The sequence below is a fragment of the Podospora pseudopauciseta genome, assembly GCF_035222475.1.
Source record: "Podospora pseudopauciseta strain CBS 411.78 chromosome 2 map unlocalized CBS411.78m_2, whole genome shotgun sequence".
NCBI lineage: Eukaryota > Fungi > Ascomycota > Sordariomycetes > Sordariales > Podosporaceae > Podospora > Podospora pseudopauciseta.
Genome location: NW_026946663.1, coordinates 1421304 through 1437136, shown reverse-complemented (window position 1 = coordinate 1437136; position 15833 = coordinate 1421304). Strand labels below are relative to the sequence as shown.

Sequence of the window (15833 nt, the reverse complement as noted above, 5' to 3'; positions counted from 1 at the left end):
AAATGAGAGAGACGGATTGCGTGGAGGAGATCAGGGTGAAAAAAATAAGGGATGGAAAAAATATTACCAAAAGATTTAGCTGCGACTCGTTTCGATCGAGTGACCTCCGGGTTATGAGCCCGGCGCGCTTCCGCTGCGCCACGCAGCTTCTTCACTGGATGATTGTTGTAAACAGGGGTTAGAAGCTGGGTATATGTGGGGCTTGCTCAACGAAAGCATCCACCCCCTCTTTTTCGATAGTTGGGAGCGTAAGATGGATAGACCCTTGAGATGTGAATATTCCTCATTGAACATCCAATGCGGCATACATTGGAGATTATGTCCTGCCGTGTATATGTAAGTGCTGGGATATTGAGATGCTTGATAGTGCTCTAAGCTGTACAGTTGAGAACCTCTTCCTCAGAAATCTTGACCTACAATGCTCGCTATGTAGATGTTCTTGCCCTGGAGGTGTGTTCTGTTGTCAAGAGTTGGGCTGAAATGGGGCTACAGACACGAGGCGGGGGCTATAGACACTCATACCGCTATGGAATTCTTGATGAAGACCGTCAGGTTCAAGGAAGCAATCTCCGCGACCCGTGAGATCAAGGGAGATTCTTCACCTACAGGAAGAAAAACTCATGCGTGAGTTCCAAGCTGACATCGTCAATGCTAGTGGTCTCGGAGCATGAACACCCACCGGTGACCAGTAGGTATTTCCTGCTCGGGGATCTGTGTTTCCTCAAGACAGCGGAACCGCCATCATAGAATCCATCTTTCGGCGTGAAAACTGGTGTTTCAGCCTCATACTTGACTCCCCTGAGGTAGAAGTGGAGGAGAGCCACAAAGTTTGTCCCGACGCCCGTTCTACCACCTCGATGCAGGCGTCGAAGCCGACACCCGCACAGTAGCCGAGTCGTTCACAACTATATCCATGAGGATTTGGCCTGGACTTGTGTGAAGATTGTCGAGAAGATGTTGTTGCATACGTGGAAGGCGGGGGATGAGGCGAACGATGAGGTTCTGGGAAGCGGGATAAGCAACGGCAGGGTTTGAGGTGATGGACTCGAGGGATGCTGGATGCCAGGTGATAGAATTTGTTTGATGGGGTACTGTTGACCTTTGTATAATACTTGGTTTTGTTTTCAGGTAAGGGGAATACTAAGGGGAAAGGAATGTAGGAAATTGTAGTTCTCTATTGTATATTGTTGCACCACTTGATATGCGATTGTCGTGCTTCCCTTGGTAATAAGCAGACCGTTGGACGGCATGTCGGCTGACCATCCTCAGAACAAAGTTGGTAGATGGTTTGTGGAACTTGTAGAGACACCTCCAAAGTCATTATCTGCCAGAGGTCGGTAGGACACTGAGTACCTTTTCAAGGCGTGTTCTGGTACCAACATCACTCGGAGGCCTCTGTGGATAAGGTGTCCTAGCTCCAGGGCAAGAAGAATGGGTAGGTGGTTATTTACTCAGGTATGTGCAACAAGAAAGGGGTTGGATTCCTAAATGGAAAGTAGCGCAAAAGGAAAAGGGACATTATCTGGAGTAGATGAACTACATGTACTATTTACACAACACCGAGAAAAGTTTTTATCTACCTAACGCTATATACCTATCTACTGTTGTCGTGCTATGCTAAGTTGTTTCCTATCTAAAGGCTCGAGGAAAGAAAAATACCATCTACCATTTTTTGACCCTTCCAATCAGGTCCACCACCCATGACAAATGCTTTTGCCTTGTCGATTTTCCTCCTCTTTTGATTACCTTTCCTTCAATGTTTTATCCACCTCCTCTGCCCATCCTTTCATGAGGCCTATTTCCACACAAGCCCAACTCCCTCTTGTAGTGTCCTCCCTCCTCTCCTATTCCACCTTCAAAAGTCCACACCCTCTCGGTAATGACACTCCCAACCCTCTTCGCTACTTTCACAAGTGCTTCCACTCTTTCATCGTTCCCTCACCTGCTCTCCACTTGGTAGAAATAAACAAACCCCGATTCGGCCTCCGCTGAACACAACTCAACTCCCTCACTGTGTAACCAACTCATCATCATCTCTCCACTCCAGCTCACAAGCAAAAAAAAAAAAAAAAAAAAAAAAACCAATCACAAAAGTCACACACCATTTACCTAAGAAAGACACGCAACAAATCCACCAAGATATCAACAATCTCAAAGAAACCTACCTACTACCAAAACCATCAACCACTCCACATTACCCACCATCAAAAAAAAGAGCGCAAGGGTATGGTATACACTTTCTTTTTCTTCTTTCCTTTTGAAAAGTCCGCAAAGCTGGAAAAAAATAAAAAGAAAGGAAGAAAGAAAGAAAGAAAAGAGTAAAAACCGGACTATCTACTTATGTAATGATGTTTCTTCCGCTAAGGGGATGGGGGGCATGATTTTCATTCGTGAAACGTGCCATGTGTTGTTGGGTTGATGATTCAGGAAACAAGAATGGGGGTACCTATGAGCTGCTGCCAGGGACACATTGTGTTTCTATTAAATCCCCACCCCTCTCTCTCTCGTCATGAAAGAATACACGATCAGAGCAGTAGCAACAGCAGTAGCAATGATGGTGAGAATCTACCCTTCGTGAACCCCGATGACATTCACCGTCTATTGGTGAATCCAAGCCCACAATGCAGCCAGCGCTCAGACTCTGCCACGGCAATAACCTTGATCCTAGAGACCATATGTCGTCTTGAGTGCTTGCTGGTCTTGTGGCGGGAGCTTGCTGAGGAAGTCGACAAACCCCGGAATCAATTGCTGGTAGATCTTGAGGACCTGTCGTGTTTATTAGCATCTACCACAACAACCAATGCAAGGAAGAAAACTTACACTCAAGAAAGCCTCATGCAACTCCTGCTTGATGGGGTTGCGCAGCTTCAAGTCCTGGTACCTCGCAATCGACGAAAAGAAGGCCAGCAGCACATTCTCAATCGACTGCGGGTTCTGAGCGACGACGTTGCAGAATCCCCTAAAAGCAGTCGCCTTCTCCTCCGATGTGTCGACCTCATCCATGACGGTGAGGAACTCGTGCGCAAACTTGGGAAGGTGAGGCGCGATGATGGCGGCATGGAAGAGACCCAGTCTGCCCAACGCGATCGCGGCGTTCTCGACCACGCCGCCAGGCACACCAGGATTGGAAATGATCTCGACGAACCTCCGCAGCAGCTCTGGTACGAACGGCGCCATCTCCTCCTTGAACTGCATCGCCACCTCGCCGGCGCTCCAGCAGGCGTTGTTAACAACGCTAAAGCTGCTGTCAATCTCCTCGTCCAAGATGTCGTCCAGGTCGAGCTTCTTGACCAGAATGGTGAAGATCTTGTGGATGAACGGCCTCAACTGTTCGGGGACATACTTTGAGCAGTCACCAACCAGGGCGTAGGCCGACTGCTGCACCTCGTCGGAAGGATCCTCCATGCAGAAGCTCAAGAGCTCAAAGAAGGCCGGTTGGCTTCTTGTAACAAGCTCTGCCGCCTTGGCGTTGTCCAGGGCCTGGATGATAGCGCTCAAAAGATCAAGACTGGTGACCAAAAAGTCCTTGTCAGGCTGATCAAAGTTGGCATTTGTTTTGGCATGCATGGACTGCTCGAGGTTTTGGTGAATGATGTTGACACATCTGTTGAAGATCGGCTCGGCATAGGGAGTAAAGGCATCCCCGAGCGCCATGGCGATGTAGGATAGGCACTCTAGCAAGGGGAACATTTCTCGCGACTGATCTGGTACTCTTTGCCATCTGTCGATAATGGTGGGCATGAGCTGGCCAGCAAGCTCGGGGCGAGCCAGAACCGGTCCAATATGCTCGGCCAGCGTCTGGACGCAGTCATAGAGAACCCATCTGTTCTTGTCTTTGTATTTGCTGAAGCATAGAACAAACTGCTGGATGATCGGCCCGCAGTACGGTTCCAACTGTTTGCCGGCCTTTTCCTCAAGGGTGGCCATGGCCGAGGCACCCGCTTCTTGCACCTTCTTGTTCTTGTCCAACATCCTGCGAAGGATGCCCTCCATGAGGGGCTCAAAGTAACTTTGTTTCTGGGCCCCGTCTGTGAGGCTCGCAGCCCATGATGAATACCGGCTCAGGGTCCAGCATGTGATGATGCGGACCACCGGCTCCGGGTCCTCAAGGAGGCTGATGAGGTAGGGGACAAGCTCCGGCAGATGGGGCACAACAACACCCATGCAGCCATCGGCAACGGCGCCGAGGGCAAGCACGGCAGCTTCGCGGCGTGGCCAGTCCTCGTGCTTCAGGTTCGTTTGCAGATAGGGGAGAATCGAGTGGAAGACTTTGCCGCCGAAATCGCCAGCAAAAACGTCGAGCGCTGCCGCAGAGCACTTGCGGAGGGTCCACTTCTCATCAGGGTTCTCATCGCCGTCGTCGTCCTCATCTTCGTCGTCGATCTCGCCCTCCTCCAGACCCTCCTCTGCCATCTTCTCGTAGCCGTTGTCCTCCTGGCTTTCACCCTCCTCAGCACCAGCAGCGCCGCGCTTCAAGTTCTTCTTGGCAAACTTTGGCTTGATATCCTCTTCTCGATCCTCCTCGTCTTCGTCGTCGGACGCGCCTCCCAAGAGAGCAATATCCTCGGGACTGTACACCATGCATTCCAGAAGCACGGGGATGATCTTGCCGAGGTAGGGATCAAGGGCCTGCCAGAGATTGTCGTGCTCGCCCACAGCCAACCAAAACTCAGCCGCCTCTGTGGCGAGCTCCTCGTCGTCGCTCTTTTGCTGGGTAAGGATGTAGTCGACCAAACCTCCGATATGAGGCAGCAGCTTGTCGGGCCGGGTCTCAACCAGCCGGACAAAGGCGCGGCACACCTCTCGCCTCACATCGGGGTACTTGTCTTCGGAGAGATAAAACAAATGCTGGAGAAGGGTATCGATAACGTTGAGCATGGCCTGGCTTTTCCTTGGGGTGAACTCGTTGATGGCCTTGAGGGCCAGAGCGCGGACTTTTGGCAGGGGGCTCTTTGTAGCCTCGATGAATTTGGGGAGAAGGATGTTGAGCGGCCGCTGGCCATTTTGCTCCCGTTCCAAAACCTTGGTGTTGTCTTCGCAGATCTTGGCCATGGCGGCCATGGCACCTTCTTGGGCCTCGTTCGAGTACTGGTTTCCTTCGTTGCCAATCATCTTGAGCAGAACCTCGAGGAGCTCAGGCCAGCTGTAAAGTCCTCCACAACGGACGATTTCGGTCGCAAGGTTGCCAGCAAAGCTGCGGATCTGAGAGTTGGTGTCCTGGATACCGAGAGGAATGGCCAGTTTGATCAACTGGAGACTGCTTTCGGGGATTCCCTTGAGGTTGCTCTTGATGTTGTTCTTGAGCATGATGGCGGCAGCAGATCGGACCACATGCCATTCGGTGGGCTGCTGCACCGGTGTGCCCGGCGCTGGAGTGGCACTCGAAAAGATGAATGCCAGGTAGTTGTTGATATCGGGACTCGCTTTCGCTTGCGTGAGCATCTGCGCCGGCAATCTCCAGTCAGTTGGGCGCGCCAGCAATATTTTTTTTTTTTTTTTCCTCAGCGACCATCGCAACTCACAATTTCGGCCTGCTTCTGGGCGGTCTTGTTGAAGCCGCTCAGCGAGTCCCGGAGACATGTCGCGAGTGTCCCGAGGGACTCCTGGTTTGGTTGCCAGCTCATGGCGGGCGGCGACTCTGTCCTGCTGAGTATTTTTCTGGGGGGCAATGGTGGTGGTGGTGTTTATGACGAGGATGGAGGTAAGATCGCTGGTGTTGCGCCTGGGCTGCGGGGTATGGGTTGCTGTGGTCAGTGGTGACGATGCGCTGGTTGAAAAAAGCGACGACCGTGTGTATCGCGAGGGCGGGGGTTGAATTGGGGGGGTTGAAAGTACGGTGGAGGAATAGTAGTAGAGAGAAGAAGAGAGAGCAGAGGTGTAGAGTAAGTAGTGTGTGTTATTATTGTGGTTATTCTTTTTGATGCCGGGCTAGTGGGGTGTGAAGCTCGTTATTGTTAGCCTCCGCATTGCTCTTCGCAAAGTTTCCATGTGCGGATAAGACACTGAGGAAGTGGCACTAGAGCTATCTAAAGAAAGAATCGAAACGAGGCGTATGCCGCCTCCCGGCCTCTACCAGGCCTGTGGGATCTTCAAGCTCGATCTGATATGGAGTTTTGACTGACATACCTCGGGTTGAGGTGTGGGCTATTATTGTTGGTCAGCAGCACACTGTATGCTGCCCGGGTGTCGGTGAGTGTTCTCCTCCCAAGTTTCCTCGTTTCAAAATGCGATGCTGCTGCTTCGAGTTGGTGGCTCGCCCGTTTGCATATGGGCGGTAGGTTTGCGCCGCCGGTGCCCTGCTGCTCCTGCCCCTCTGGCCTTTTGCTCCTCCTCTGCCACTTTGAGTGCCCGGGCCCCACCAGAGGGCAACCCCTCCACGCCAAGCCACCTTCCGTGCTGCAGCGTGCCTGCTTTTCTCGACTTTCTTTATTATCCTGTTCTTCACGAGAGCTCTGCGACCGTTCTTGTTGAAGATGGATATTTATTTTCGACGGATAAGGGAATTGTTTACTTATCTTGGAATATAGTACTGTGTGAATCTCGAAATCAGGGGGTTTACCTCACCAACGTTCACATATCAAGCTCTCAAACCTAGACATCAACTCATAGACAGAGACACCGGAAATATTTCAAGCTATGAGAGTTGTTGTGATTTCACTTGTTTTGTTTTTCCCCTCAAAAATTATAATGCCCTTGTTTCAAGAGGTGCTCATACCCCAGATTTCACTGCCGCTCCCGGAGCTATCACATCTCTGGTAGCTACCACCCTTCCGTGCCGTCGTAGTATCAGCCAGCGTCAAGACCAGACCAAATGACCTTCCATCTGTGTTCGTGGGACACATGTCTGAAATGACAAAGATCAGCTGCCACTGTTCCAAGCCCATTCCCACTAGCCTCTCACTCCCGATAGCCTCTCACTCCTAATATCCTCTCACCCCCAAAGACCATCCCATCAAGAAGAAACACTCAACCCCTCCACCCCCTCCCGAACCCCATTCTGCCCACCCTCCTCCTCCTCCCACCTCTTCAACACCCCCATAATCCCCACCACAATAGCCTTAAACCCCTCCATCTCCTCCTCCACCACCCCTCCCAACCCCGTGCTCGCAAAGCTGATCGAATTCCCCACATACACCGGCCTCTCATTCCTCATCTTCCTCACCAGCAGCCTCGCCATCCTCGTCGTGAACTCTAGCGTCGGTTCCACCGTGCAGAGTGCTGTTGAGAGGGGTTGTGAGGGGTTGTATCGCTGTCTCCAAGTTAGAAAGTGTATATTGTAGAGTAACGGAAAAGAAAAAAAGAAAAAAAATACATCAGGCAAAGCATAAACAAGCGACCCCAACGGTGTAGCCTGGCCCGCCTCCTCAGACGTAGCCGTCGTCAAAAACACCACCAGGGCTTTGGACTTGAGTGACAGTCTGACATAGATTCTGTTGTCGAGGGAGTGTGGGAGGGGCAGGGAGAAGGAGGCTGTTTTGCTGGTTGCTGCTGACTCCATTGTCACTGTCACCGGTTCTATTCAGGCAAACCCGTTTTCGACTGAGAAATGGAGATATGGGTTTTCTGAGAGGGGCAGATTTCGAAGAGGTCCGTATCAAAGCTGAATTGTAGATTGTGTTTGCTGAAGAAGGAAGGTTACTGGTGCAGGCAACGAGTGACAAACACCACATGGCCCGTGCGCTCTCACACATTGATATCATCTCCAACATTACACCTTCCATCTCTATCATCAACTGCGTTTGCTTTTAAGACATTCTCATTACTTGTTACATCATTGATATATCCCCGCTAAGCTCGCTGATCACCCTAACGCCTCGCTAGAATCTACTTTCCCCATCTCCTTACACCGTCTTGGAATCAGTGTCTTGAGATATGTCAAAGAGCACCTACCACGCAAACGCCAGTCCAATCCCTCTCTAAAAAGCCCTCTCTAGGTTTCTCCAAGAGCCCTCTAAGAACCCTCCCACCCCTTCATCGGCTTCTGCCTCGCCTGCCTCGTATTCCACCCCAACTTGGCACTGATGCTGTTGATCCAATCCCCCGACCGCCTCCCATGCGGTCTATGAGGCTGCACGCACGCAAAGGGGAACCTGCTCGCACTAATCGTCACGTAATCCCCCGGCTTCAGCTCCACCCTCTCCCGCCCATCAAAGCTCGCCCAGGAGCTCGTCCGGGCATCAAACGGCACCCCTATCCTGAGCACAATCGTATCTGGCAGGATAATCGGCCTAAAAGACAGTGTATGAGCACAAATGGGCGTGACCAACATGACGGGATTCTCAGGGTGGCAAAGCGACCCCCCTGCCGCGAGGTTATACGCTGTCGAACCCGTAGGTGTGGAAACACACACCCCGTCCGCAGAGACAGAGGTGAAGTGCTCGTCGTCGCCAAATATTTCAATGTTGGACATTGCTTTTCTCCCGTTAGCATACACAACATGTCCTGAGCCCCAAAGAGAAGATACATACTAGGATTCGGCCCCCGATCCACCACCAGCTCGTTCAGCACCTCCCACGTCCCATCCGGCCTATGCGTCCTCTCATCATCCTTCTCCTCCCCAATCAGCTCCTCCACCAAATCCCTCTCCCCGTCCTCCTCCCCATCCTCCCCCTCGGTTATCTGCCTCCGCGGAATACTCCTCATCACCGTCCCCTCAAACCTCAACCTCAAACTAACCGTCACCCCCTCCTCAAAAGCGCCCCCCAATATCTCCTCATGATCCTCAAAGTCAAACTTTGTCAGGAACCCCAGACTCCCCAACGCAAAAGACAGCACCGGCGGAACAATCCTCTGAAACAACCAACTAGCATACAACACCGTCCCATCCCCCCCCAGCGTAACCACAAAATCAAACATATTCGCCCTCCGTCTGCACATGTCCTCATTCCAAAACCTCAACCGCCCCCTCACGTCCCCATCCTCTTTTCTGTCCCCAGCAATCTCCCTCAGCAACCCCTCCTTGTCAAACCTCTTATTCTGTTCCAACGCAGAATCCACAAAAACGACATACCTCTCCCCCCTGTGCTCCTCATCAAGCAGCCACTTCACCAACTCCCTCGTCTTATCCACCAGATCCTTGTCATAAATCTTTGTCAAGAGAAAAACATTCTTGACTTTGAACTTCAGGCGGACAGACCCCAGTCTCCTAGACAGCTGCCTCACCCCCCAGGCCATATCCGACAATTGCTTTTTCGTCAGCAGCCTCGAGTTGAGGAACTCGTGATTGTCCTCAGGATTAGGGGAGGAGAGGGAAAGTGATAAAGAGGAAGTAGTCCTCGGCATAGCCAACATCTCCCTCTGCCATATCGTCTGGTCTGGCTGCCCTTCGTCAGTGGCGGGCTCGTCGTCTTCGGTGGCGGATAAGAGTTGGCACTTTGCCTCGGGGGAGGGTTGTGGTTGTGGGCGTCGCTTGGGAGGTTTATTAACTGGGATTGTGGTCTTGGAGTCGACCACTTCATTTAGCCCAGACGAAGAGGAGACATCCTCCACCTCTACATCCTCGCCCGCTGCTGGCTGTGGTGCCGTGTCGTCAAGGTTGAGTTTGTGGGATTCGAGAAATTGATGAACTAGGCATTCCGGCTTTGATTGTTGTCGGCGGGGGCGTCTATGGTTAGGATTAGACTGTTGCTGTTGGTGGATGCGCTGGATAACACCCGGGGAGATGTGAGAGCGGGAGGAGGTGACGAGGGAGGATTTTCGACGGTAGGGGTTTGATGGGTCGAAGGAGACCTTTTTCTCACAAATATAACAATCAGCTTGTTGTTGTTGTTGTTGTTGTTGTTGTTGTTGTCAACAACTTGAGAACCGGGGGTGGGGGGGGGGGAGGAACAAAAAGAAACAAACCTCAACAGCATCCCCATCATCACTCGAGCTCTCATGTTGCCGCGTATCATCAAACGAAACCTGTTTGGGTAGTATCAGGTCCTGTTCTGCCATCTTTTCTCAGCCAGTCAATCGTGTGTAATGTTGACGATATCCTCAACCCTTTTTGCACAAAAAATAAGAAACTCGTTATTATGTTTTATCGGGCAGTCAGTCAATCAGCGCATCACCTACTACATCCCCGATCTGAAATCCGATGGTGACGACAAGACACCCCTCCCCCAAACAGAAATGTACCTTGCGGGCTGCTCCCCGCCTTGCGTCATGGTGGGGTAGACACCTACCTACCCCATACTTGACCACCTTTGTCCAAGCCACCGACTGGTCTGGACCACTTTGCCATTGTCTCATTGGCACCAGGACTCCAAATTCACTCGAGAACAAGAAAAAAAGTTAAAGCTAAAAGCAAACATTTGCGCCTACATGGTGATAGTGTGGTTCGGTGAGGAAGCAACCCCCTCACTTGTGGAGTGAAGATGATGGTTTGGGTATAACTGAGGACAGAACTGAAACCATGGAACAAATGAAAGTATATATTTATATCGAGTTTTGTTTTTTGCATCCGTCTAATAATGCAATTGATTTCTGAAAAGCAGCGTGTTATTTTGACACAAAAAAATGAAACATCTCGTGCTCACTGGGGCTTGCGCCTTGGATACGATTCTTACGTGAGTGCATGTTTACTTACCTTACTCATGAACTTGCTTCGTGTGGGCTTACAAGGGGTGAATGAATGATGAACGGGGGCGGTTGTGAGCTCTCGACATCTTTCAAGAAGAAGATATCTTCTTTGAGGAGTCCTGGGATGAGATGCAAAGACTTGGTTCTCATCTTCAACACTCCATGATAATGTCTCTGAATGACACCCGCTAACACCCTCCCCCCCAGCGTCCCAGCCTACCCACCTGAAGACGCCAAACAACGAGCCTCCTCCCTCCAAGTCCGCCGAGGAGGCAACTGCCCCAACACCCTCGAGGTCCTCCACCATCTATTCTCCCCATCAGACCAAGCCAACATCAAAACCCACCTGATATCCACCCTCCCAGCCCAAAACTCGCCCGCTATCACCAAGATACACTCCTCCTTCGGCCCCGGCTCCACCAAGATCGACTTCTCACCATGCATCCACCGCGATGGGCACACCGAGTCCGTAAGCAGCTACATCATCCGCAGCCTCGAGACCGGCAGCAGAACCGTCGTCAACTACAACGACCTGCCCGAGATGACACCCGACGAGTTCGAGCGTATCCTGGATACGCTACTACTGTCCAACTCCAAGGAGGAGGAGGACAGCTGGTGGTTTCACTTCGAGGTAGATACATACCTCCAAAAAGAAAAAAAAGGGACACTAGCCATGGAAGGTCGTTGACTGTTTCTCTCTGTCAGGGCCGAATCCCATCCACAACCCTCCAATGCATCCACTACATCCGCACCCACCTCCCACCCAACACCACCACAATCAGCGTCGAATGCGAAAAGCCCAACCGGGAAGGCCTAACCTCCCTCGCAGCCGAGGCAGACGTGGTCTTTTACTCGTCAAGTTGGGCCGAAGTACGTCTGCCTGCCTGCCTTCTCCCAACCCCTTAAACTGACACTGTATAACAAATATTTAGAGCCGGGGATATCACAACCCGGAAGCCTGTCTAAGAGGAGAAGCACCCTCAACAAGAGCGTATGTCCCCCCTCTCTATGAGAACGCGGTGGTAAGCCTAACACACTAACCCTGCTCCCAACCACCTATAAGTTCCCTCATGCTATGCACTTGGGGGGCAAGCGGTGCAGGTATGCTCACACGGAGGAAGCTCGGCGGCGGCAGCGGTGCCAAAGAACTGCAGGAGGAGGATGAATACATCCATCACTCTCCTGCAACTCCAAAAGACGGGAAACCTATAAAAGTAGTTGAGTAAGTTTCCTCTCTCTCACTCTCCCTTCGAATTCCCTTGCCGCAATTCAAACACCTCTTGCATCTCTGGGGAAAAGCAACACGAGTGTGATAATTGCCGCCGAGAACAAGAGAGACCCAACCCACCACTCCCCTTGTTGGTGTATGTAAAAGATTGGTACGCGTAAGAGAGGCAATCATCGTGGGTACAGACAGACAGAAAAAAAAAGAGAGGGAAGCACTGCGGCGTGCATATTATTGCACTTTATCGCGTTGCGTTCCTGCCGAGAAAAAGAGTACATAAACTCTTAATTCGGTCCGGATATGGGATCAACACAACACAACACAATAACAAAAAAAGGTTGTGGTTCTTTTGGCTAACAGCTGGGGTGCTTTTTGCTGTGCCCCCCGTCGATATTCAGCACCATCGGGGCGGGTGATTCATTCATCGCTGGGGTGCTGTACGCCTCCTTGTCGTCGTCGTTGTTACACATGGTGGATGCCTCCTCCTCGTCGTCCCAAAAGGCAAAGCTCGCATTTGCTGTGGAACTGGCCACCAAAAAGGTTCAAGACGAGGGCTTTGCTCATCTAGCAGCTCAGCAACAACAGCCTTAGCGCACATGCTGGTTTTCACCTCCGCCTGCGGCGTCTCCTCGTCTTCCAATCTGGGGTGGCTGACCACTGCGTATGGAGTGAGTGGATGATGGATGAGTGGAGGAGGCGGAGGAGGAGGATGAGAAGTGGATGGGTGTGGTGTGTGTGGATGACGTGGATGCATACGCCCAGTCATATGCGGCAGCTGGGGAATATCAAACAAACGTCGTGTTGCTTTTCCTTCTTTTCCCCCAAGGTTGACGAGTCTTAAAAAAAAAGACAAAAATCCCTACTGCCTGGTTCGCGGCCTGATGTGAGCTGTAAGGTGTGAGCGGTTAGATAGGTAGGGTGGTTAGCCATGATGGAACAAGAAAGGACATGGCAACCCCCTCGTGACCACCACCACCTATTGGACGGGAAGCACTCCCCGCGGCGGGGTTGTTGAAACGACGAAAAGAGCATCCGTATAAGTAATGCATGTTGAAAAGGCTCGGCCACAAGCGCCGAGGTGATGAGATAATGGCCGGAAGTAACCCGTCCAGATGAGCCGTCCGTCCTTCCTACCATGGCGTTGCGGTGGTGGTGCGGTTCGGGTCCAAAAAAGGAGCGGTGAATACGTACCTCAGTACCTGGCGGAAAGCCAAAGAGGGGGGGCTGCTGGCCTGCGTTGCCTACTAAAGAGTGCTAGCGGACGGGGGCGATAGTCGTGCACCTCACCACTTCATAGGCAGTCCGGATGGGCTGATGGCTCACACTCACATTCCAACAAGCCCTGCTGCAATCACACAGCCAGCGCGGTCTCGGAGACAGTAACAGCTGCATGCCAATGACATGGCCATCCACACCCCCACACCTCCCTTTCCCGTCTCCAGAATTGTGAGCAGGATAGGTACCACACACACAACACGCGCACGCACACACTCACACCAAAGAGGGCAAATGAATGCGACAAGAGACTCCCGCAGGCCCTCCAATCCGCCGACCGCCAACCACTTGCCTCTTCGTGTTGCCCCAAGCGGGCGCGAGCTTTAGCCTGTGGAGGTCAAAACAATGTGAATCGACTGTTGCCCAGATCAGCCACGGCCAGATTAATGAGATACCCCATTTCACAGCGGGAGCACATTTCGAAACGATACAAGAACAGCCCCTCGTTGCCCTCTAATTCCGTGTGCCGTAGGAGCTTGTATGCACGCACCCCAGCAGAGCAGGACAGGAGTAATGAGCCAGCCAGCCAGCACAGTGCAGTGTGCGAGCAAAGTGGGAGAAGTCCCCCCTGGAGGATCTTGCCAGCGAACGAAAGCAAGAAGTGAGCGGTTCATCAAAAGCCATCCAAACCGGCAAAGCGTTTCCGTCTGCGGCGGCGAAGAGAAGAGGGCGGATGAGTGGATGACAAGGTGCTCAAATGGAGAAATATCGGCTGCAGGCTTGTGAGGGACACTTTTATCGGATCGCCCTTTTTCGATTTTCGAACCTCGGTGAATGGAGCGACGTTTGCTGCATCCCCAACTAGGCCAACACGACGCATGGACAAGCTCGCAGGCTTTTGGTCAAGTCAAGCCCAACACGCGCCTCCGCCGCCGTCCTGGGCGTTTTTGCCGTGGTACGCTTTGTGCGTGCGCATTCTTGTGACTGATGGCTGACGTCCACTCGCCTGGATGTCTTGGGAGACGAGCGTGCAGGATCAACAGGCGGCGGCAGGTTTGAATGAGCTGTCCCTTGTTTCGAAGCCGATGAGATGCTGGACGGGGGGGAAAGTCCTCTTGCAACCTAGGGCTTGTTGCAGCCGTGGGAGGTGGAAGTGACAAAAACACAGCCATGGAGCCCCCCTCCCCCCAAGGCTCGGTTTAGTTGGATAGTCCAGCCTGTACCATCCCTGTCGGCCAACAATTCGTACTTGTTGGATCCATTGTTAGGAAGGCCTGGGTTGGAACGGTACATGCATACCTAGAGATGCGTCATGCGGGAAGAGCCAGGGCCATGTATGCATGTATCAGTGATACCGCAAACTATGTAGGGCGTGGAAGAAGTTAATAACGGGTGTACGACGACGACGCAGTACTCCGTGCTCTCTGACACCACCCTCCACCGTTGGAGCTGGAGGCTGCTCCAAACAGTTGCTCATCAGTCATAACATGGGGCCGGGGATGCATTATGCGAGCCCAAGACGATGTTGCGCGGCGGCAAAAACAGATTTGCGAGCGGCATTGCATGCACAGTCGGTGGCACCAGAAGGCCTTCCGTAGCAATTAATACCTGGCAGAGCTTCTCCTGTCTCGTCTTAGCCGGAGTTGTATCGGTGGCCACAAGCGGGTTGGCTCATGTATCGAGGGTGCGAGGTTCAAACAGAAATGTCTAGAGCTGTACTCTTTGTCAATGCATGTTCTCGTTTGGCCCTTTTTCGACTGTGTTCCATCGATCCCCCGATGGGCATGCCGAAGCCTGGGTTTGGTTTCCTATCTGGTACTGCGTAAGCTCCCCGAGCCACGGTGAGCCATCCATGGTCTGGCAACGATGGCTTCCACGGCTCCACGGCCATCGGGCTTGATTGGTTTTGCCGCATTCGCACCCGAGGGACCCCAAGGGCGAGCTTGTCCCACTCAGGGGATCGTCGTTTATATGAGGGCCACGAGTCTGCTGCTGAGCATGCCTATACCGCAAGAAGAAGCTGACCTGGCTTGAAACAAGCCAGCCAGCCTGATGAGTGGCTTTCGGTCACTAATAATTTAGCATAGAGGGGGTAAACAACACTGCTGCTTGGGCGAGTCATGTAGGGCACCTCCCGGGTGAGGGTGATATGGGCTGCATCGATATGAGAGTTTGTTCGGCGTTGTGTTCGGTGCTCGGATCAGGTCTGATGATGCTTGTCTGATTAATATTTGAACGACCCTGTACGGAAACTCGCGGCTCGAAACAGGCTCCTGTTGACGGTGAGGGAGCGTGGGGCTGGCTTGTGGGATTTCATTGTGATGGCGGCATGCACACGCAAAATGGCTCTTGACCATCGGCCACGGCCCAATCGCAGGACGTCAAACCATGTTGTCTCCGGTGCAGGGATCAAGACGGGCTCTCGCAGACGCCACCCCAACGTCTGATGGTCCTTGCTTTTTGGAGAGGATGCGGATGGTGACAGCGCGAGACTTGCAGCGCGGCCCATGCTTCACCCCAAGGCCCTGGTCGACCGCCCTATGTACGTTGTAGCCATGGGAATGGGAACTCTGTTCTGAGAAAAGACTGGCGAGACGAGGGGCACAACAAGGGGCCGGTCGGATCATGTAGGTAGCGTTCCTGATTTGGAGCCGATAGTCATATTGGCGTTGATAGGAAGGAGAAATCCAAAACCAGGTTGCCAGTTGGGCTGACTGCCTTGCATCAGCCTGCTGCAAAGTGGAAGTGTGTAACTTGTTGTATCGAGGTTTCTGCCGGCCGGGGCCAGGGCCGGTGCGGTGTTTGACTGCAAATGTGGTGCTGCTTTCCA

General features: G+C 52.4%; 4 protein-coding genes and 1 non-coding gene across 5 annotated transcripts; 1 reads left to right on the top strand and 4 right to left on the bottom strand.

Moving 5' to 3' along the window:
- Positions 1-76: 76 nt before the first annotated feature.
- Positions 77-148, bottom strand: QC763_0033280. The gene has a single exon. It is a non-coding gene; the product is annotated as a tRNA-Met (tRNA).
- Positions 149-1506: 1358 nt separating this feature from the next.
- On the bottom strand, positions 1507-5624 carry QC763_203610 (uncharacterized protein; the record flags this gene model as incomplete). The annotated part of the gene is made up of 3 exons (XM_062909402.1): positions 1507-2766; positions 2821-5442; positions 5523-5624. 3 exons carry the CDS (start codon positions 5622-5624, stop codon positions 2665-2667), a joined length of 2826 nt encoding a protein of 941 aa, XP_062768181.1. The 3' UTR covers positions 1507-2664.
- Positions 5625-6952: 1328 nt separating this feature from the next.
- On the bottom strand, positions 6953-7498 carry QC763_203600 (uncharacterized protein; the record flags this gene model as incomplete). Its single annotated transcript, XM_062909401.1, has 2 exons — positions 6953-7249; positions 7313-7498. 2 exons carry the CDS (start codon positions 7496-7498, stop codon positions 6953-6955), a joined length of 483 nt encoding a protein of 160 aa, XP_062768180.1.
- Positions 7499-7951: 453 nt separating this feature from the next.
- On the bottom strand, positions 7952-10201 carry QC763_203590 (uncharacterized protein; the record flags this gene model as incomplete). The annotated part of the gene is made up of 3 exons (XM_062909400.1): positions 9844-10201; positions 8469-9735; positions 7952-8412 (listed from the first exon to the last, which is right to left on the bottom strand). Exons 1-3 carry the CDS (start codon positions 9934-9936, stop codon positions 7952-7954), a joined length of 1821 nt encoding a protein of 606 aa, XP_062768179.1. The 5' UTR covers positions 9937-10201.
- A 1-nt stretch (position 10202) lies between these two features.
- QC763_203570 (uncharacterized protein) lies at positions 10203-12822 on the top strand. The gene is made up of 6 exons (XM_062909399.1): positions 10203-10550; positions 10771-11194; positions 11269-11433; positions 11496-11554; positions 11627-11785; positions 12187-12822. The coding sequence occupies exons 1-6, from the start codon at positions 10501-10503 to the stop codon at positions 12377-12379; spliced, it is 1050 nt and encodes a 349-aa protein (XP_062768178.1). The 5' UTR covers positions 10203-10500; the 3' UTR covers positions 12380-12822.
- The last annotated feature ends 3011 nt before the right edge of the window (positions 12823-15833 follow it).

Excerpts from the sequence above, each read along its gene's own strand:
- QC763_203570 (XM_062909399.1), top strand. The coding sequence starts at position 10,501 with ATGAAACATCTCGTGCTCACTGGGGCTTGCGCCTTGGATACGATTCTT. Across the intron at positions 11,195-11,268 it reads GCTGGTGGTTTCACTTCGAG|GGCCGAATCCCATCCACAAC; the intron begins GTAGATACATAC and ends TCTCTCTGTCAG. Across the intron at positions 11,786-12,186 it reads AAACCTATAAAAGTAGTTGA|CACCATCGGGGCGGGTGATT; the intron begins GTAAGTTTCCTC and ends GTCGATATTCAG.